The sequence below is a fragment of the Onychomys torridus genome, chromosome 5 (assembly GCF_903995425.1).
Source record: "Onychomys torridus chromosome 5, mOncTor1.1, whole genome shotgun sequence".
NCBI lineage: Eukaryota > Metazoa > Chordata > Mammalia > Rodentia > Cricetidae > Onychomys > Onychomys torridus.
Genome location: NC_050447.1, coordinates 135,513,974 through 135,535,955, shown reverse-complemented (window position 1 = coordinate 135,535,955; position 21,982 = coordinate 135,513,974). Strand labels below are relative to the sequence as shown.

General features: G+C 44.3%; 1 protein-coding gene across 3 annotated transcripts in view; it reads left to right on the top strand.

Annotated features, from left to right (window-relative positions):
• The window catches only part of Ptch1 (patched 1), a 64,834-nt gene that overhangs the window by 15,339 nt on the left and 27,513 nt on the right, over positions 1–21,982 (top strand). For all 3 annotated transcript variants that reach the window (XM_036189146.1, XM_036189145.1, XM_036189147.1), the window contains exons 3-12: positions 11,122–11,311; positions 14,101–14,170; positions 14,274–14,365; positions 15,696–15,894; positions 16,186–16,307; positions 17,066–17,213; positions 18,087–18,218; positions 18,586–18,741; positions 19,585–19,683; positions 20,155–20,280. In XM_036189146.1, the coding sequence (XP_036045039.1) occupies positions 11,122–11,311; positions 14,101–14,170; positions 14,274–14,365; positions 15,696–15,894; positions 16,186–16,307; positions 17,066–17,213; positions 18,087–18,218; positions 18,586–18,741; positions 19,585–19,683; positions 20,155–20,280 (1,334 nt within the window). The remainder of the gene's footprint in view (positions 1–11,121; positions 11,312–14,100; positions 14,171–14,273; positions 14,366–15,695; positions 15,895–16,185; positions 16,308–17,065; positions 17,214–18,086; positions 18,219–18,585; positions 18,742–19,584; positions 19,684–20,154; positions 20,281–21,982) is intronic.

Below are 21,982 nucleotides of genomic sequence, written 5' to 3'. Positions count from 1 at the left end.
GCCTTCTCCTAAATGGAGCACGCACCAGAGCCAGGGGAAATACAGAGCTTTGATAGAGATAGAAGGGGACTGATTTTCTTACCCAGGTTTTGGCTGACTCCATAGCCTTAGATGTTCCAGCCTCATCAGAGCTCTGTTAACACCCTAGAGCTCAGAAGGTTCTGCTTGGGGAGGCAGATCAGCATGGACAGAAGGAAGAAGCTCTTGAAGTCTTCTCAGTGGGAACATTTGAATGCACAGATGTAATCAAGATTGCCCCAGAAATATAAGCTCTTCTGTTGCCTTTTTGCTGAATTTGGGTTCCTTACTGGGTTTCTCCCTCTCAAATCAGATTGTGGATCCTTTTACATTAGACTGGTATTCCCTTTATACTACATTATATTAATGTTTTCCTGCATATCTGCATTTAAGTAGATTTGGCAGAAAAAAAAAAGCCTTCCTAGACAGTAAAATCCGTCCATTGAGAAACTGCCTGAATGTTATGAGGTGTGCAGGAGCAGTCTACTGTCTAGAAAGTTGCATCCCATCCCTTACCCCTCGGGGTTCGGGGGTCAGGGTAGTGATGTTGGGATTTAATTGGACTTTAGAGCATAGTTGGCAAAAACAGTTCCCTTGTATTGGGGAAACTTTCTTTCTTTCGTGGGACAGTCAGGTGCCTTCTAATGAAAAACAAGGTTGTTGGAGTGATTTAACATGAGAAGGCAGGGCTTTACTTGCAATCCAGAAGGCCCAGTGTGAATTGGACTGAATAGTCCACCCTGCCTGTGGGTCCCCTTGTCTGTGGAGGTGAGACCAGTGAAGAAGCAGGTTTCCATGCATATCACAGTATATGCTTTATATACCTCCTGTTGGGATAAACACAAAGATGCTGCTGCAGATGTGCTCAGCTGAGCACTGAGGTGGTTTGCTGCTATTGATGAGATGTAGACAGAAGAAAGCAGGAGCTAGAAATGGGCTTTCAGTCAGTGTGCTTAAGAGCTTCTGGCTACTAGCTCAGGGATCCTGCCCAAAAATGCCAGATGTATTACATAGTCAAGGATTGCAATGTAAACACTGCTCCATGCCACAAGGCAGGGTGGTCCATCTCCTCTTTAAGAGAAGCAGGAGACCCAGAGGAGCAGAGCAAGCCTTGGCTGTCTGTCCGCTGAGTACAGTAGTTCTCCTTGAGTTTGGAGCTGCACAATCAAGATTTGGAAGCACAAAACCCAGATAAATTAACACATCAGAAGGCAACAAACAGTATTCTGTGCTAAAACACCACAGAGAAGCAGCTTGCTTTTTGTACAGGGGGTTGAAAATGTTGTGGCTCAGTAGTACAGCACTTGCTAGCATGCCCAAAGCTAGAGCCCTCCTGCTGCCAAAACAAACAAACAAACAACAGTTGGATAGCATAGAGGTTGGAATGAGTAGGAAGAGAGTTAGGTTCTCCAAGGAGCATCCTTAAGTTGCTGGGAACAGTGCTCTTGCCACCTGCTCTTAGTTAAACTGAAAGGTAAGGGGAAGCTAGGCCAGAATGGACCAGCTCTCCTCAGGACCTCCTGCAGTGTCAGAGCTGCCGGGTTGGTTCACCTCCTGGGTTTAAGCCCAGTGTTTATCATGCGCCTGTGTGATAGCACTAGAAGGTGGCTCAAGACACCATGTCAGACTCATGGCTTTCCAATTTGCTGTGCTTTCTGCAGGGAAGTCAGGGTGCTGCAGCTGGCCAAGGGGCCGGGTGGCTGGGCACCTCTGGTTGCTGTCCACCCAGGTGTGTTTTTATAATGCTACAGACAGTTAAAAATCGGAAAATCTAGCGAGACCACAGAATGTGTATTCAGCCTTCCTCAGAAGGACCAGACTCACAGTTTTAAAAAGGAACATATTTTGTGAGTTAGGAGGAAATCGGATTTTGGCAATTGTTAAAATAAGTGCTCTAATATTTTCCTGGTTTGAGAAAGCCATCCATAGCATGCTTGGGAGCACTCCTTTAAGAAATGGTAATAGTAAAAACAGGAAATTGAGGCTTCTTGACTCCCTGTCTTTCTCTCCCCCACTGTCCCCTCCCCGTCTGCTCATCTTCCCCACCCCCACCTTCTCCCTCCCACACTCCTCAGTTTCCTTTGCTCCTTTACTGGGAAATCAGAAACCTTTACAAAACAGTTACACATCACAAAGCTTCCACTTATATAGTCCAAGGAAGAAAATTCTAAAATATTTTTTTCCCTAGCTGCCTAAGAAGTTATTTGTTTTTACCTGTTTCCCCTAAGGAAGTTCTCACACTGTTACAATTAGTTAAAAATATGTCAAGTATGACACATCACTTTAATCTATCTGTGGTCCAGAAAAGCACATCTAATACCCCGGTTCAGCTGCAACCAGTGCTTGCGATTTGAGAGACTCTGGATTAGGACTAAATATCTGTTAGCTGCTCTCTCTAGAGATTTGGGGGATAGGATGACCCCCTTTTTTTCTTCTTCTTCTTCTTTTTTTCTTAAAATAGGCTACAGTTTCACATGGGCTCCCCAAAGAAATCTCTCTCCTTTTTTGTTTCCCACACCAATTGATTTATCATTTTGCTTGCAAGCAGATCCAGAATGTTAGGGCAAGAACACACTCACTTTTTTCTCGTAACTTTTTTGTTGCGGACCGAAACCAGTTGACTTGAATAAATTTTTCTGAGGCCTGAATGTAGCCAGCAACGTGGAAAAATCTTGCCATTCAGGGCCGTCTGAATGTACATTTCAGCCACACAGTAAGCTGCATTGGTAAGCACTGGACTGCTAAATACAACCATTTTTCGCAGCAGCGAGTTAGACAGGTGATTAGCATAATTAGCACAGCGCAGCTATACATATGTTAATGTTGAGTGTGTAAGTGCCAGCTGCGGAGTAAAATTTATGTCAGGGGTCGGCAGGGCTGTGCGAAAGTATTGTGTCCCAGCTGCAGGTCAGGGCCGCCAAAGCTTACCTCCTTTTCTCTCGTTGGTGAATACGCCAAACAGAAGAGAAAGACAGAATTATAACAGGTACTGCTTTGACGGAACAGCCCAGTCCTATGCAGGAGGAACTGTTCTGTAACATTGCACACACACACACACACACACATGCCTGTGCAAACTTGCAGAAATCCCATTACTTTCTCTACAAGTGATTTTTACTTCAAGCAGGTCTTCATGAGTGGGTATGGATGGGGGTAGGTGGGAAAATGGACCTGAGGGTTTCCAGGAAGGGGGAGGGGAGGAGTTGAAAGTTGTGGTTTTGTGAGTCTTTCCCTCATTCCCTGCTCTATTTTCCTACCCACATTGTTTTCCTTCACATTAAATGTGGGGAGAATTCCGTACTAGATGGGACACTGTTTTATTCTTCAGGGAAAAGGGACTACCTTGGACATGGGAGTTTTGACCAAAGGGCAAGGTTTCATTGGTGGGACTCTGCCCAAAGTACTTGTTTGGTAGGAAAAAGGTGTGTGTGTGTGTGTCCCCTGTCGGCAGCAGCACTTCCTATCTGTAATCACTGTCAGACTCACTAAATTCTTTACAGATAAAATGGGGGGGGGGGGTTCTTACTTGAAAGAACAGCCCTGAATGGCTCACACTTTGAAATGCCTGTTGGGGGTGAAGTGAGATATTTGTAAATTTTCCACTCAAAGCATTTTTTTCTGTTCTCCCCTCTCCCACTTTTTTGGTTGGTGGCTGAAAGAAGTGGTAGGGTTGACAGAATATAGTTCACACACCATGCTGACCCGGTGATGAAGCTTCCTCCTGGCACCAGGGGGTCCTTATGTACTGGCCCCTAATCCAGCTAATCCTGATGGCAACAAAATCATGAAAGTGGCCCCCAGTGCTGCATGTCTCCTTTGCACAGATGCACAGGGAAGGCCAGTGTGGCATTTCCCAGAGGCCAGGGAGACTGCTTGAAAAGGTGGGGACTGTACTGTCTCCCCTTGCATGCCTGCTCCAGAAGAGGCTGGATGCAGGCTTTCCGAAGACTGGAGAACAGACATGATGTCGGCTTCACTGAGATGGGACTAGGGATTGGTGTCATACCACAGCCATGGCCAGCAAATACTTGAGTTTTGATGCTTTCTATTTCTAGTCTTTTTTTTTTTTTTTTGAGACAGAGTCTTATGTAGCTGAGCATGGCTTTGAACGTTTGACTCACAGGCTTGGCTTTGTATGTGCTAGGCAAATATAGTACCAACTGAGTGACCCCCAGCCCCATTTTGTTATTTACTTATTTCCTTTGGTGTTTTGAGATGTCTCACTATATGGTCCTGATTGGCCTGGAACTTGCTGTGTAGACCAAGCTAGTCTTACCTCACAGAAATCTGCCTGCCTCTGCCTCTCAAGTGCTGGGATTAAAGGCATGCACCACTATGGCAGCCCTTTTTATTTTCTTAAATTAAGAACTCAGGCCTTAACTAGATGTAATTAGTTGTGTTGGTTTCTGGTTCCTCCTGGAGGGGTTGGACCTCCCTCAGTGCTCCCTTTTCAGCAGAATAATCAGACTTGACTTGTGCAATCAGGTGAGGTGGGGTTCTTTGGAGCTTGGGGCACTGCACAGCCTGGCAAGCACACAGTGAGAAACAGAGGACATATCTGGCTGGGCCCTTTATGAAGTCAGGAAAACACTATAGTCTGGTGTGGGTAAGAGCACACACACCCTTCCCTTGCCGTTTGTGTTGAAGAAGGGGCCACCAGAAGATGCAGGGTTGTCTTGAAAGCTGCTGTAGGCATCAGGCCTGGTGGAGAGTCCTGGGCTGACGTGATTGCATCTGACAGGGTGAGTGGTTCGGTCTCAGGGAAGACCTTTCAGAGGAAGCAGCCCTGGCTGGTAACAGATGGCACTTGGAGCTGCTGGTCTATGGAGTGGGGGTGGGCAGGGCATGGATGCCTGCCCAGGGCTCTGGTGGGTACCTGCACACTCACTACCTGCCTTCAGCTCTCTGAGGTATGGTTTGTGGCTGGATGAGTGAGAGAGTATGTTTTGCTTTCTACGTGTTTTTGTGCGGTTGTCCTTTCAGGAGGGATCATTACACTTTGAGCTGTCTGATTCCAGTATATTCCCACGGTAGGCACTTCATACTCTCATGATGAGAAAGAAATAAAAGGTCCTGACCATTGAGCAACACCCCCGTCCCAAAAAGGGGTGGGTGGGGACTAAACTTCACCCAGAGTTCTCAGCCAGTTCATTCTCTACATGACTACCATTTTCTCTCTTTCACTTTAGAATGAACCAGGAAAAAAAAATAGACATGAACCAGTGCCAATCATTTTAGAGTTCCTTCGTCTTAGCAGTGTGTATATTTTGGCCCTCTTGGTAACTAGTCACATCACTGAAAGGAGGAACTGAATCAACTAAAGGTTGAAAATCTCTCTTTGAGGTGGCTAGATAATTCACAGGATTAATCAGATGTGAATGTGCCCTAGTATGCACAGACCCCGTTTTCCTAATTGGACTCTGAGTGGGTACTTTTCAGGCTGAAAGGGTCATTTGTTTTGACTGACTGACTTTTGGGGGCTTTGGGGGGAATTAATATCTTGTACAGATGACTGCCTGTTCCCAGGGCTCTATTTTGAGGCCGTTCATTCATTTGTGCAACACAGTCTGAGTGTGTGCCATGCTCCTGGTTTGCCTCTGCTGTTCTCTCATTGGGGGAGAACATGACACCTTGATTTGAAACTTCAGATCATCTTTCAGTAATTCACAAGAAGCTTTTGCTGAAAACTTCTACTGGGAATGCTGGGTACATCTTTTACTTAGGCTTATGAAAGGCAGTGACTTCAGTGGTGACATAGTGGGGAAGCAACTTGGGCCTATAGTAGGTTGGAATGGTGCCCATCCAGAGGGGTGGGCTTAGTTGAAGGCTCTGCCCCATGCTTCCCTTTGGAAACCTGTTCGATAGCTTGAGGAGAAAAGGACACACAGAGGCTGACTGAGAAATTCTTTGCAGAAGCAGTGCTTGTTCCACCTCTTTCAAACTACTGGCGTCAGCTTTAAATTTGTAGAGAATGATATGTAGAATTTAAAAGACAGAGGGCTCAGGATCAGAAGGAAAATGGGGTCCTGTTAAACAGTGCAGTCTCCTTAGTGACAATAAAACAATTAATCCAACAAATTTGTCCAGTAAATAAAATGGAAGTTATTTATCTGCATTCTCAAAGCTCAAACTACAAGCTTAATATACTCACTGATATACTCAGTCACCCCTGAGCTGTAAGGAAGCTAGCACGGTAGTTGTAATAGATCAGTACTGCCTGCCTCTTATAGCCCCATTATGTCCTTGTCCTACCTAGATCTCCCTCCTCAAGTGGTGGTGCTGCAAACTGAGGTCTGCGCCTGTGTGACACAGCTAGCCTGGGTTAATGGAGTTACAGCTACAATCAAAATTTCTCTAAGCAAATAGTGATTTTTAAGAGCTCTGCAGACAGACAATCTCACACAAATGCAAAAGATTGTTTGGGGTCTTGGGATTCAGAGAGGCTAGTGATTATTTTATTGTTAGAATAATACATTTAAGGATGAGAAGGATTAAAAGATGCAGTAAGATGTATGTATTGAGCCTGTTTATTTGTTAACTAGATAGGACCTCATATAATCCAGGCTGATCCTTCCTTAAAGTTACTATAAGGCTAAGGATGACCTTGAGCTTCTGATCCTCCTGCCTCTACACATTGAGGGCTGGGATCACAGGACTGCTTCACCATACCTGGTTTATTCAGTACTTAGTGATTGAACCCAGAATTTCTTACCTGCTGGGGAAGCACTCTGCCAACTGAGCCACACCCCCAGCCATTGAACTTACATTATTTTTTTCTTTATTATTTTTGATTATGTGTTTGTGGATGAGGTCTGCATGTGGGTGTGTAAATGTGGTACCCAGCTCCATTAGAATAGATCCCCTGGAGCTGGAGTTGCAGGCAGTTGTGAGTCACCTGACATGGGTGCTGAGAGCTGACCTCGGGCCCCCTAAAAGAGCAGTAAGTGCTCTTAACTGCTGAGCCACCTCCAGCCCTGAATTTTTCTTTGATTGATTCATTTATTATGTATACAGCATGTATGACTGCAGGCCAGAAGAGGGCACCTGATCTCATTACAGATGGTTGTGAGCCACCATGTGGTTGTTGGGAATTGAACTCAGGACCTCTGGAAGAGTAGTCAGTGCTCTTAACCTCTGAGCCGTCTCTCCAGCCCCACTGAATTTGTTTTTAATTCATGTGTCTAGGAAGTCTTCTCACATGTCTTCCTTCCCTCTGTACTTCCCTTGTCCTTTTTTGGTCTTGTTATAAGGAAGTCTGCATTGCAAAAAACTAAAAATGAGTAAACCTCTCAAATCAGGTAAATATCCATAGACCCATTACTCAGCAATCATGGCTGTCACTGTGGTTCACTTACCCTATAACTAACTAAGGAATGCTGTATTTCATGGCTCATTTTGTTCCATAGGTACTTTCCTCTGCATTATTTTGTAAACATTAAATTATTTATTTAAAAAGTATGCAAGAGGAACTTTGACCTTGAAGATAGGAAAGAGATCAGGGCTTTAATATAGATAACTTTCTTAGTCAGGCAGTCTTAAGTAGCCAAGAAGAAAAGAGATACCATTTAAAATTAAATATTTCCTTCCTTCTTTCCTTCCTTCCTTCCTTCCTTCCTTCCTTCTTTTCTTTTCTTTTCTTTTCTTTTCTTTTCTTTTCTTTTCTTTTCTTTTCTTTTCTGGAGTTTAACCTAGGGCCCTCTGCTTGTTAGTTGAAACTTCTGTCACTAAACTACATCCTAAACCCCAAGCAAATTATTTTTAGATTACAGAACTTGGATACTTGCTGTAGGTAGTAAATGGGATCACACACACACCCCAAGCCCTTGTGCCCTTCAGATCTTTTTAAGTCAGTGGTGGGAGACCAGCTCTTGTCTGCAGATCTATAATCATCTGAAGTGATTGGTACCTCAGAGCATTAGGAAGGCAGCAAAGTAATGGATGGGCAACTTCAGGTTGTCCTTCCACCATGATTCACTATTGCTGTGTCCTGAAAGGCTTCCGTTTCTTAGCTTGCTCATGGTGCCTGGGTGAGTGCTGCTGTAAGACAGGATGGATGCTGCAGTTGGTGATGAATGACAGTCAGATCTCACCAGGTTCCAGCCCCCCTTCCTTCCTTCAGCATGATGTCTCCCAGCATTGCTTTCTTTTTTCTGCCCCACACCACCTTATTTTTCGTCATGACACTTGGTTTTCTTGGCATTGCCTGTTCATGTCCCTGGCCCTGTAGCCCTCTTGGAGCAGAGCCTTAGAGAGGAATGCCTGGTCCTGTCCACATGCCATACTCGTTATGCACTCAGAGGTCAATAGATAGTGGCTGGGTGAGTTAAGTTGTTTAAAAGCCTGTGGGTGACATGAAATGATGCAGATAAATGTACTGAAGTTAGCTAGTCATTTGGCAGAAACACTCAGTTAAATACAAAGTACCTGTACATTAAGGCACAGGCACTCAGCACACATTCTTAAGACGGGTTTTAACTGCTTGCTTGGTCCTCCCTATCACTGATGGTTGTGATCTTGCATTGCCTGGTACTGATTGTCACATAGGTGAGATTCATAACAGTGGGCTCAGCAGTTAAGAGAGCATACTGTTTTTGCAGAGGACCTGAACTCAGTACCCAATACCCACATAGGGTAGCTCACAACCACCGGTAGCTCTAGCTCCAGGGGGATCTGATATCCTCTTCTTGCCTCTATGTGTACCAGCACTCAAGTGCATAGCTCATACCCCCACCACCACCACACACAAATACCCATGATTGAGAATATTAAATCTTGTGAAAAAGATACTCATGAATATTTACCACTAGAGCAAAGAGAACAAAAATATGTACCCACAGAAATAGAATGGATATTCAGTTGCTTAAAATGCATTTATTTTAACATACACCGTAGGGTGGGAATAGGGCCTATGAATTACATTTTTCTATTGTGAGACTATCCTTTCTGTTTGTTTGTTTTTTCCGAGACTGGGTTTCTCTGTGTAGCCCTGGCTCTCCTGCAACTCACTCTGGACCAGGCTGGCCTCAAACTCAAAGATCTGCCTCTGCTTCCCAAGTGCTGGGATTAAAGGCATGCACCACCACCACCACCACCACCACCACCACCACCACCTGGCAAGAATCTCCTTTCTGAAACCCTCTATGAAGAGAGTTTAGTTTGAAAGTGTACAGTGATGTCCTTAGCAGTGTGACATATACCATGCAGTGGATTTTTTTTATCTTTGTGAGCACTTGTTGGGGGCTTTAAATAGAGACAGACTTCTTTGCTTAGGCCCTGGGGTCAGGAGTAAAACCTTATCAAACAGACTGTCTTGATTTGCACAGAAACTTCCTCGCTGTAAAAGCAGTTGTTTGTTGGGGGAGGGAGAGACTCTGTTTTGTTGTTCGATTTTTATTTTATCTTTAAAAATATTTATTATTGTTGTTGTTGTTATTATTATTGTTATTAACAACCTCATGGTTTGAAGTCACCTGAGTTTTAATTTTAAAAGCAAAAGGAAGCACAGTGTGTTGAACAGGATCTGGTCACAGGAGATGAGGAAAAATGAAGAGGTTGGGCTGCCTTGTAGCTTTTCAGAAGTGCTTCTCGGTGCTTCTACACTGGCAGATGTCAAATTCAGCTGGCTAGTGTCTTAGACCACAGTAGATAAGAGACTATCTTTGGATAGGATGAAAGGGATACAGTTTCCAAGTTTCCCTAGTGCTGAACTCAGTACCTTGTGAATGCCAGGCAGGCACCGAGCCACACCCTAGTCCTGCTTTTTCATAAGCTGACACTGGTAAAGCCCTCAGCCATTCCCTTTGGCATTCGTCAAGCTGTCTGCACACTCCGAATACCTTTTATGAGCCCTTTGCTGCCCTCCTCCCACAGCCATACAATGCTTTAGCTTCACCTCTGAGCTTCATGGTGGCCTTGGCGGCTTCGTGGACCTACACATAGGGTCCTGCCAGCTTGAGATTCTGTACTAGTTTTCCTAATGAGGGCATTGTTTGCTTTGTAGACTGCCCCCCTTGTTTATAAAATATGCCAAGAGAACCAAACACCCCACTGTTCTCAGTACTTACTTACTTTCCCAAACCAAATGTTTATGTCCTTGAATACTAAACTTGAAGAAAACGATTCCTCTTCGTGGGAAAGTGACAGTCATTGAGTTCTTTCCCAGCTATTGCCGGAGGTCTGCATTTCAGAAACTCTGAGCTTATCAGTGACTTTGGGAACTGTTTAGACCAGCTTCCTTCTTTGCCTTATGTGCACATGAAAGGCAGATCATCTGACATCTGTCTTCCCAAGATACCTCTCAGCACATAGGTGGCATTCTGAGTTTATTCGTAAGAACACAGAAAGGAGATCCAGAGTGAAGATAATTTTAAAACCGTCGATTGGACTGCTTGCCAGCATGCCTGGTTTCAGCTAACTTGTAGAAGAGACAGGGTGTCTCCTTAGCCTCAATAGGAGGTCCAGCATCACCTGAGAGTTTACAGACACAGGTGGCACTCCCCTCAGGTGACTCAGAAACTGAGACCTGTTTTCTGGTTATTGACGAGGTGATCCGGATGGAACCAGATTCCAGGGGCAATAGCCATGAGTGATACATTGTTCCTCTGCTGTGCAGTTCCCTGGCCCTTCTGACTTGAACCACAGTCTTTATCTGCCCCCACGTTGTGTTCTGAACACTCACTGAACCACCTTCCTTGTGGATTTTTCCACAGAGGAGAAACTTTTCCTTGTTACCTGTGTTAGACTATTTGAGAGAAGATTTATCATGAAATGTGCTGCAGGCATATTGTTTGTATAAGTAAAAGAGATTAGAGGTGTTTTGATCTGATCCGCAGGAAAGAGAAAGGTGTGTCGTGTTTCCCATCCCCTTCCCTTTAGACTCATGGTGTCTAGTCAGAATGCATCCAGTAGATTTGAGTATTTGGCAGACACTGTGCTTAGAGAGTATTATTTTTAATAGGCTTATCATTCCCAAAGCCAGCATTACTGCTAACTCAAGTTTCATCGCCAGTTTGTTCCTTGTTACTGAACCTGCCTCTTAGGGAGCAAGACAACACAATTTTGAGGTGAGTTCTGTTCTGATTGATACCTATCCATGTTTGTTAGTTGGTGGACGAGTGAGTCGAGAATTAAATTATACCCGGCAGAAGATAGGAGAAGAGGCTATGTTTAATCCTCAACTCATGATACAGACTCCAAAAGAAGAAGGCGCTAATGTCCTAACCACAGAGGCTCTCCTGCAACACCTGGATTCAGCCCTCCAGGCCAGCCGTGTGCACGTCTACATGTATAACAGGTAAGGTCAGCTCTGTATCATCTGCACAAGTCAGCAGGTAGGCCCTTTGTTTCCATAAATAACATTGTCTTGGATTATTAAATTAGTTCCAACAGTTTTCTGATAACTTTTGAGCCCAGGGTTTCATAGATGTTGCACAGTGCTACCATTGAGCACTTCCCCATCTTGATTTGTTTTTAGAGTTTGATAGCAAAATACTAAACATTGAATTTTCCTTATCCAAAATGCTTGGGACCCAGACATGTCTCAAACATTAAAAAATTTATTTTGGAATACTTCCATGTAGGTAATAAGATTTATTTGGGGCAAGATCCAAGACTGAAGACAGAATTGATTTATGTTCCAATATGTCTTATATATTTTAGTACTTATTTTTTGTGCATAAAATGGAGTTTCGAAATATGGAGTATTCTATTTGTGGCATGATGTTGATATCAAAAAGTGTCAGATTCTAGAGCTTTTCAGATACCAAGTTTTCAGATTAGGGATTTGTTCAACCATATGAGTGCCTGCATATGTGTCTATGTACCAAATGTGTTCAGTCTGAAACTGGAGTTAGAGCATGTGAGCTGCCATGTGAGTGTTGGGAACCAAGCCCATCATCTACAAGAGCAACAAGTGCTCTTAACCTGAGCCATCTCTCCTGCCCTATAATGTGTTTCAAATGAGTATCTTGGCATGGTCCACAAATGAATGTCATTTAATTCGCTTGGGGGGAGGGCTGCACACATAGGCTTTATTTCATTGCTTAAGATATTTTTTCTCAAATTGGATTTTTTGTTAACTTTATAAATTATCTCTATTATTGAACCTTTCTTTGGAACAGTTATATTTTGGGTAGTTTCAGTCAACATTGTTGAAGGGCAGAGGGAGAGATGAGAGATGATGGGGAAGAAATCAGTTTTCTTACTTTGCATGTACAGGTAACATTAGTTACAAAGCAAATGGAAGGGTGGGTGTTGACCCTCCCTGAGAATTCTCTGGGATGTCTGAGTGAAGGAGATTCATACTTACACCTTTTAAGAGAAATTTGGAACAAAATTAACATCTTTTTAATTTCCCTTAATATGTCTATACTGTCAGTCACTTCAGAATAGGATCCATATGCACACATGGCCCGTTGTTGAGCAGGGGAAAGATCAGATGTATGTAGGAAAAGGATTTGGGAAATGTGTGGACATATTTCAGCAACCTGCTCTCTTCCCATCAGTAGTGTGCATTGAAGAGAAAGTAACTGTCTGGTCTAGATGGCAAAATTTGCAGTCAAAGGCCCTGTGGAGAATCTGGCATGGGTTATTCCATATATATCATATGTTAAGACCTACTCTGAGGAACCTGTCATTCACATGCTTCAGGACAAGATTTAAGGTTTTCTACTGTGAAGTTACATCTTTTTCAAGGAAGCTAAGATGGACCCAGAGAGTTAGGCACAGGAACCAACCCTTGCATATTCAATATATGCATATTTTAGATGAAATAAATTAAAATTAAATCAAATGGAGCATTTGTCCAAGATCCTAGGGTTATTAAATTATCAATCCAGGCTTAAAAGCCCTTCTTCTGGATCCATGCCCAATGAATGATGAACAGTATCTTTCTCAAGCAAACACAGAGAACCAGCTCCGCAGATGGCATTGAAAACCTGTTTATGTTGAATATTCTGATGGCACTACACAGAATTAAGGGGAGAGAGAGAGACAGACAGACACATGCCTACATGGTCAGCAGGTTGATAAGTAAGTAGAGGGAAGGAGAAGATGGGAGAGATGGGTGGGTGAATGAATAGGTAATGTCAGCCCTTACACTGGAGAAGGAAATACAGCCAGCACAGGTAGGCATAGACACAGCCACATGAGCACACCTTACACACCTCAGGTACAGGAGGATCATGTTCACCAGCATTAGGCAAAGAAAGCTTACTAGCAGGAAGGTAGAATTTCAAAAGGGCACTGAGCAAACGAAGGGAAAATTCTAGAAAGAAGCATAGGGAAGAGGACACAAAGCACAAAAAGTGCCCTTGGGTGAAGACAGGCCTCCCTAAGAAGACCAATAAAGTAGAGCAGTTTTGGAGGGTTAATTTTTGTTTTTATTCCTTGATTTCCCATCTCTGTTCTTTCCAAATACCCTTTTATTTTTGAATAAGGCTTGTTTCCCTAAACACATTTTTAAAAAGCCATGGGTTTACAGAACATTCCTAAAGATTCTAAAATCAAGTTAATATATACATAGTCCATGTGTACCAGACTGGAAATCCAAGTCTACCTGGCAGAGGTTGTTTATAACATTTGTGATTAAGAGCAGGAATGTTTCAAACATGACCTATAAATAATATCCGCTAGTAAAGAAAGATAAATAAAAGCCAGTAATAATTTCCCACCTGAATATATCTCAACACTCACTATACTAACTCAAGCTCCACTTATTTTGAATTTGTGATAATTCCACTGGATTGCTGCAGGTTGTTTAATGTATGTAGAAAAGCAGATTAATGGTGTAAACAAGATTATTGGTGGAACACTTAAGGAAACAAGACTTTTCAAGTACTTGGGTAGCATTCATTTACATAAACACCCCACATGTTAATTACAATCCAGTGTTATCTATTCATTAAAGCAGGCTTGCCAGCTTTCTGCTTGGCAAAAGCTCTGCTGGTTTTGACAGACACTTCAACGTGATCGAAATTACAGCCTCTTGATAAGTCCTGGTGCTCCTGTTTTTAGCTCATTTCACTGCAGTAAGAAGTGTTCTGTTTTTACTTTTTCATTTTTCTCTGCTTTTCATCCCTATAGGCAATGGAAGTTGGAACATTTGTGCTACAAATCAGGGGAACTTATCACAGAGACAGGTTACATGGATCAGGTACATTCTTTTCTTGTTTGCAAAGAGGGAAACATGTTCATAGTTTCTGAAAACCACCCCAGCAGTGTTAGTCTAATGCACTCCTGTTGTTTTGCTTTGACAGATAATAGAATACCTTTACCCTTGCTTAATCATTACACCTTTGGACTGCTTCTGGGAAGGGGCAAAGTTACAGTCGGGGACAGCATACCTCCTGTAAGTGTACCCTCGGTGTCAAATTGCTGGGCTCTGTGACAGTTTCCGGTACGGCTTATTGTTTATTCTGTTTCAGTTTTGGACAAGAAATAAAAACATTGAAATTCCAAGCGAATTTTTTTTTTTGAGTGAATGGTGGGGGGAAGAGGGGATTTCAGCAGAATGTTTTTTCTCTTTTCAAAAACAGTTCTGTAGGCATCATTAAATTTTATTCACTTTTACCAACCTATTTATATGCAAATAAATGCAAATTATCACACAGTCTGTGCAATTTTTAAAAAACTCTTTATAAAATGCTTGTAGTTATGCACAACAACACTCAGACCTTTAAGAAGAGAATTTATTACTGGGTACATGTCACAAAGAAATACTTCAAGCTAAGGTTCAAGATCTTCCTGCAAATAATATATGAACCCTCCTTTGGATCACAGTAATGATGTTTAAGGGAGAAATATGCCCTCTGTGAAGGCCATGACAGGGGATGCTTCATAGCCCAGCAGTCGGGAATTACATATACCACATCATTTAAAGAACGATGGTTACTCAGTGTAGGCATTTTTCAGCTAATTACTCAAGAGTTAGTGCTTGGGTTATTGCTTCCGTCCTGGCCGGCACATATCTGCAAAAGCAATTTGCAGTGGCCATCCCCTGACCTTCAGTGTACAGTTTTAGATGGGAAATAAGGGGTTTTGTGTTTTCTGGTTGGGAGCGTCTGAATAATGACTTCAGCCTGGTTAAGCAGCTACAGTGCGGTTTGAACTACATAACAGGCAGCCAAAAGCCTTTCTGGTCTGTCAACAGCACAATTTCCAAAGTGAGTGTGGGGGAAGTGGCTGTGATGGTGGTGATGGCAGAGCCCATGGGGGGCTTACCCACCCCACTGCCAGCCTGTCAAAAGAGGGCACACAAGAATGAATTGTTGGAGGTTATAGGTCAGACGCTTTGATTAGTGAGTGACATCTAGAAAACATTTTTTTAAGCTAGAAGGTACTAATATAATATTGTAATTCTCTTTTGGTTTTTAATTTTGGATCTCTGTGTTCTACTTAGAAGTACCCACCTCCACCCCCACCCGGCTAATTTTTTAAAAGATATTAAGTACAATAAATATTAGGGGATTAAAAGTCTCTGATGTCAGCTTTAAATTGCAAGCTCTTTTCCTCACTTGTTTGTAAATGGCTTTGCTGGGGAGGAACACTTTATTTTCCCTTTATGCCCAAGTCCAGGAATTTTGCTTTGAACAGCCTGTTTTGCACAGATGCAGCCATGGTGCCCTCCTGCCTGTCTGAAGCCAGTTTTTCATGGCCTCACCTCTTAATTTCTTTCGCAGAGGTAAGCCTCCTTTGCGGTGGACAAACTTTGACCCCTTGGAATTCCTAGAAGAGTTAAAGAAAATAAACTACCAAGTGGACAGCTGGGAGGAAATGCTGAATAAAGCTGAAGTTGGCCATGGGTACATGGACCGGCCCTGCCTCAACCCAGCTGACCCAGATTGTCCTGCCACAGCCCCCAACAAAAATTCAACCAAAGTGAGTTTCCAGAGAGTGCAAGGAAAATGTCTTTCTGTTTCATTACAGCTCTCTTTATATTTTCATCTTAAAGATTTTATTTGCCATGAGTTTTGTTTCTTTTTTAATTTGGTATATGGAACTAAGGTTGTTTACAGAGCTAAGTTTTGCTGTAAGATTTAGCATAACCCTCATTAGCCTTGTTATTAATGTTTTCTCTGAAACAAACAAGCCCTTAACGCACTGGATTTTAACGAGGCATGTGACCTGCCTACTAATTCCCGTAATTATGTGGCTGTCTTTTCATTGCAGCCTCTTGATGTGGCCCTTGTTTTGAATGGTGGATGTCAAGGTTTATCCAGGAAGTATATGCATTGGCAGGAGGAGTTGATTGTGGGTGGCACAGTCAAGAATGCCACTGGAAAACTGGTCAGGTAATCCAGCACGGCACCCCACACCGTCCTGTGCCTCTCTTGTGTACACGCCTTCGGACTCAGGTTAATCCTAGCTAGCTGTGCAGTGTCGTTGAATCTGGGGGAACATCAGGCCAGCTTGCAAAGAAATCTCATGGGAGAACTTTTCTAGAATGGATTTGTAGTTTTCATCAGAGCTGTAGTTGTTGATTTCAGGGTTTTGAAAGGTCTACCCTTTATGAAGACTAATGGGGCAAGAAAATCCAGTAATAATATGTAGTTAAGTGGTGGGAGCTGATGAGCGTTATACACTCTTAAGAGTCAAAGACCAGGAACTATAGACAAAGCAAGAGTTAGCCCTTGTGTAGTCAGGGACTCCAGTCAGTCAAGTGTCAGGTGTTTCGTCTGAGGTTTCTCCCTTGGGATACTGTCTCTGGGATTTCTGCACTGAGAGAGTTCGTGGCTGAACCCAGTGTATCTGGTCAAGCTATCTACTTCCCTCTCCTTCCTGTTTCATGGAATAGGAACTGAGAAAGGAAATTGCCTATTAATTTAATTTTGGGGTCTATCTGTAAAAGGTTTGTAAGGTTACACCTTTAATATGGTACATCAATCTATTAAATACAATAACCATCCTGGTCTTGTTTGAATGGAAACATGTGCACACAGCGGAGGGATGAAGTCTGAGGGAGAGTTGGGTTGCTCACTTGGGATCTCACATCGCACACACTGCCTGCTGGCGGTGCTGACCTGCCTTCTGTCTGTTTACCCTGACACAGTGCTCACGCCCTGCAGACCATGTTCCAGTTAATGACTCCCAAGCAAATGTATGAGCACTTTAGAGGCTACGAGTACGTCTCTCATATCAACTGGAATGAGGAAAGGGCGGCAGCCATCCTGGAGGCATGGCAGAGGACGTATGTGGAGGTGAGCCCTGCCTTGACATCAGGGACAACCTGTAACTTAGTCCTCCTGTCCTCATTGAAAGCATTATTTCCCAGTAGGTTAGTGGGGTTTTCTTTGTTGTTGAGTCTCACTGTCCAGCCCAGGCAGTCTCAAATCTGCTATCTTCCTGCCTCAGTCTCCTGATGGTTAGAATTACACCACCACACCCAGCCTTGGATTAATTTTCATTACAGATTTAAATTCAGAGCATTGCATGAGATGCAAGCTTGATTTTCTTTATTGAGCCATTGTAAGACTTGGGAGTAGTGTCTGAAGAGACACTCATTCTTAGCGGAGGTGTTCTGAAACATGCCTAGTAACTATTGTGGCCTCCAGAGCCCAGGGAGTGTAAAGGTGGGAGGGGGGAGCCACTGGGTGAGCAAGAAAAGGTGTCTGGAAAGCATTAGCAAGACAGAACCTATTCACAGCTGCAGGCCCCTTGGTCAGGTCATGTGACAGGAGGCTGGCCTTTGTTTCCCAAGCAGTGACCTCTATGGGGCTGCCTCTGACCTTTCAAAAGTGGCCAGCAAATGAAGTGGGGGAAGGTGGAATTTATAAGAATGAGTTGTTCTGGATTAAGAGAGAGCAGTTGTCTGGCTGTGGAGGGGAGAGTACCTTAGAGTTACTAAGTAATACACTTTAGGTGACCAGTGGCCACCCACTCTCCTTTTGATCACAGTGTCCTTCAATGTCAGAGGGAAGTTTCTCTTCCCCCATCCTCTGACCACATGGGACTTTGTACTGATGTCTCAGCACACAATGCGGGGTGCATAGTGGTGTCCCCAAAGTCTGTGCTGCTGGAGCATGCTGGTGCTTTAGTTCCTTTGGAAATTTAGCCTTGTCTTGTGACCACAGGTGGTTCATCAAAGTGTTGCCCCAAACTCCACTCAAAAGGTGCTTTCCTTCACCACCACAACCCTGGACGACATCCTAAAGTCCTTCTCTGATGTCAGTGTCATCCGAGTGGCCAGTGGCTACCTACTGATGGTAATTCTGGGCTCCCACAGGTTGGGGTGGTCAGCGTGGTTTGAGTTGGTTTGTTTTGTAATTTTAGTTCTTTACTATTCTGTGGCAATACCTGCTTTTTAACTGCACCTGACAAATAAGTACATCCAAGACAGGGACAGCTCAGTCTTGTAAGGGTTGCAGAAATGGTACCCAGCCTGTTGTGTGATGATTTTGTTGTTGGGGTTAATAAGTTCTCACTTTGGATGTGGGCAGTGGGTGGGGAAACATTAGAATCACTCACATTCTGATGTTTGGCTCTTGTTTTGTGTCTTTCCCCCGACTTCCTTCTCTCTGACCCTCCCATCCCCTCTGACTCCTATCCCCTCCCCTGTTGTTCTGCTTGCAGCTTGCCTATGCCTGTTTAACCATGCTGCGCTGGGACTGCTCCAAGTCCCAGGGTGCCGTGGGGCTGGCTGGCGTCCTGTTGGTTGCACTGTCCGTGGCTGCAGGATTGGGCCTCTGCTCCTTGATCGGGATTTCCTTTAATGCCGCAACAACTCAGGTACTACAGGGCCATTCATTGCTGCCCTCTGGCCAACACTTTCCCAGCCTGCCAGCCCCCTGTGTGTCTACTTCACCTGAAGAGTCTTTAAAGGCTTTTCCATGAGTATGCCATTTATCTTGGGGGAGGTGGAGCTCTCAGTGGGCCAATCTGGTCTGTAGGCTAAAAGCCTGGAGAGCTGGTAAGACGGTTCATTGGGTAAAGGCACCTGCCATGCAAACCTGGCAACCTGAGTTCAATCTCTAGAGCCCACATAAAAGGTGGAAAGAGAGAACAGCCTACAAAATTGTCCTCTGACCTCCATACAGTAGACTGTGTGGCACCCGTGTCCACGCACACGCACACGCACACACACACATATGCATGCACGCACACACGCACATTAATAACTTTTTTTTTAGTCTGGAGATGCACTTGGCAAATAGAGACATTCACTTAGAATAGTTTATATCATTTACTGATTCCCAAACTCTAGTAGGCATTAGTATCACGCTGAGAAAACAGATGGCTGGACCCAGTCTGCACGGAGGCACCCTCTTTATTTTTCAGCATTTCTCACTGATGCTGGTCTAGGGATTACTAGGACTATAGATTTAGATATGCATTAGCTGGCTTCTTACTTTTAATTCTAAGATAAGCTCTTATACCTGTACCTTAGAAATAGAAACTTGTAAGAACATCGCTGAGTCATAACTGAAAGATTTTAGGGATGCAAACTATTAGATAAGTACGTTGTCCACTGAACTGGCATAAACTCCCTTTGGCACCCGTGGGGCACTGGCAGCACTGTTTCCCTGTGAGATCTTACCAGGCTAATTCTGTGATTGCCTGTATTTGCTGTAGGTTTTGCCATTTCTTGCTCTTGGTGTTGGTGTGGATGATGTCTTCCTCCTGGCACATGCATTCAGTGAAACAGGACAAAATAAAAGGATTCCATTTGAGGTAACCGCGGGAGAAAAGAAGGAAGTTGGGGGGCACTCAAAGCCCACTCTCTTCCATAGTCCTGTAGTTTTCCAACCGTCTGGTCAGTCTCAAGTCAAATGACACATCTCTGTGAGAAATGTCAAGAGCCCCATTTAGATGCCCATGGACATGCGGGTGTCTTAGCATTTTCCTCATGCTCCTGTGCTGTCCTTCCCAAAGCTCAAGTTTGCTTCTGTGGCTTTCTGTGGCTATGATTTGCATTTAAGTCACCACTATCTTCAGCTTTCTGATTTGGGTAACCATGGCAACCATGAGGAACACATGACCATGAGGGAGAAGTCAATAGGACCTTCTGTTGGGGTCAGGTTGGTTGTGGCCTTCCCCTGTTCTTTAGACACAGTACAGCCAGTATTAGAAGCTGCCACAACGTGCTTTAAGGGGTGGCTAGTATAGGCTGCAGCCCTCAGCACTGTGGCTTGTCTCCCCCAGGACAGGACCGGGGAGTGCCTCAAGCGCACAGGAGCCAGCGTGGCCCTCACCTCCATCAGCAATGTGACTGCCTTCTTCATGGCTGCACTCATCCCTATCCCTGCACTGCGGGCATTCTCCCTCCAGGTGAGTGTACGGCGCGCAGATCCCTGTGGGTTGGCTGTTCGGCTCTCCTCTCTGCTTTACTTGAGTTCAGCACTTACTTTACAAGTCCAGCGCATGCCAGCATCATCTGGGTATTGGTGCCGTTGGGTAGGTGCTTCAAGGCGTGACCTGGCACTCCTGAAACAAGTGCCAGAGCTTTTTGCTTTCTTAGACCTTGTTACCCAGTAGCCATTCACTATGGAATTGTACTGTCTAATTTAGGTCAGTGGGTCCAGGGGTGTGCCTTGAAGTCCTCCTTGGCTGGCTCCTATTTCTAGACTGCTGCCCTTCTGGTCACCTCATATCTCTCTTCCCTAAACAGCTCCAGCCCCACCTTAAGGCCATAGAAGATTCTACTGCTGTATGCAGATAGGGTTGTTCAAATCCCGGGACAGGCAGTGACTGTCGCACTGTATGAGGGTGTATTGGCCACTTGGCTATATTCTACAGGGGCATCTCTTGGGGATCCTTGTGTCTCACTACCTTTTCCTTTGTTGGCCTCTGCATTCTATCCTGTCCTCTTTGGTTCCTTACTCCTTTCTCGGGATGCTTAAGCAGGCTTAGAGTGCCTGCCGCTCACTGTGTGCCAAGGGTGTGTTGCTGACCTCATTACTCTGACAGCTCCCTCCCAGCCAGGTCCTCATACCTAGGCTGTCAGCCTGAAGAGCCTGGGTGTGAGAGGAACAGCTGTGGGCCATACCTAGTAGTCACAGTAGTTCATTGGAGTAGTTCATACCTTTTAGTAAGTCGTAGTAGTTCATAGGAAGCCTGACGCAGTCAGAGCAGCAGGCTTCCAGGTAGTTCATAACACAGTGGAAATTTCATGAATTAATTTCAAGTTCTAAAGCTTCAGCTTTAGAAGGGAACATTTGTCTCTCTTTTCCTTAGACATCCTCATCTAAGATGTTTCTTAGGATGTCTAAGAAGACTCATGAGGTGGCCAGCTGCCTGGAGGAAACCACTTTGATGTACTTGTGTGAAACTCTTGCTAAGTTTGACTCCTTCATGCTCTCCACTCATCAGCAGGTTCTAAGAACCATGGCCAGGAAGAGACGGTGACAGATGATGCCTTGTGTTCCTATTTATACTCTTAAATACACATTGTCACCAGAGTAGAAACAGTCCCTGAGGTGTCTGAGCTTCATGTCCCTACCAGTAGAGGCCCTACTGTGGGTGGGGTGTGAGGCTTCCTTAATAGTTGGTGAAAGATCTGAGATTGAGAAGAGCCTCTCGCTTGTCAGTCACAAGCACCAACTCCTGAAAAAAAGAAATACCAGAAAGGTTTGTCCTTATAAACATCTATGGAAATAGAGATAGTGGTTAATGAGTGATGTCAAATCTGCAACTGGACAGATGCACAAGAAAATGAAAATGACTAAGGGTTTGTAATAGGAAGGATAAGGGGAAAGACGCCTGTGGCCTTGATGGCGCCACTGACGGTTCAGGAACCTGTCTTACAGAGGCACGCATCTGCTATGCACTCTTCTTGTGTCTGCTCTTGCTCATTGCAGCGGACTCTGGAACGGAGCTGGTTCTGGAGTTTCTACATAAGGCTTCTGCTCTCCTTTCCACTGCCTCCCCTTACTGTGCCCTCCCGCCCTCGCTGTGCTCTCCTGCCCTCCGTGCTGTGTCGGCTCACACACACCTTGTCTTTCCCTCACTCTTTGCTCTCCTCTCCTCTCAG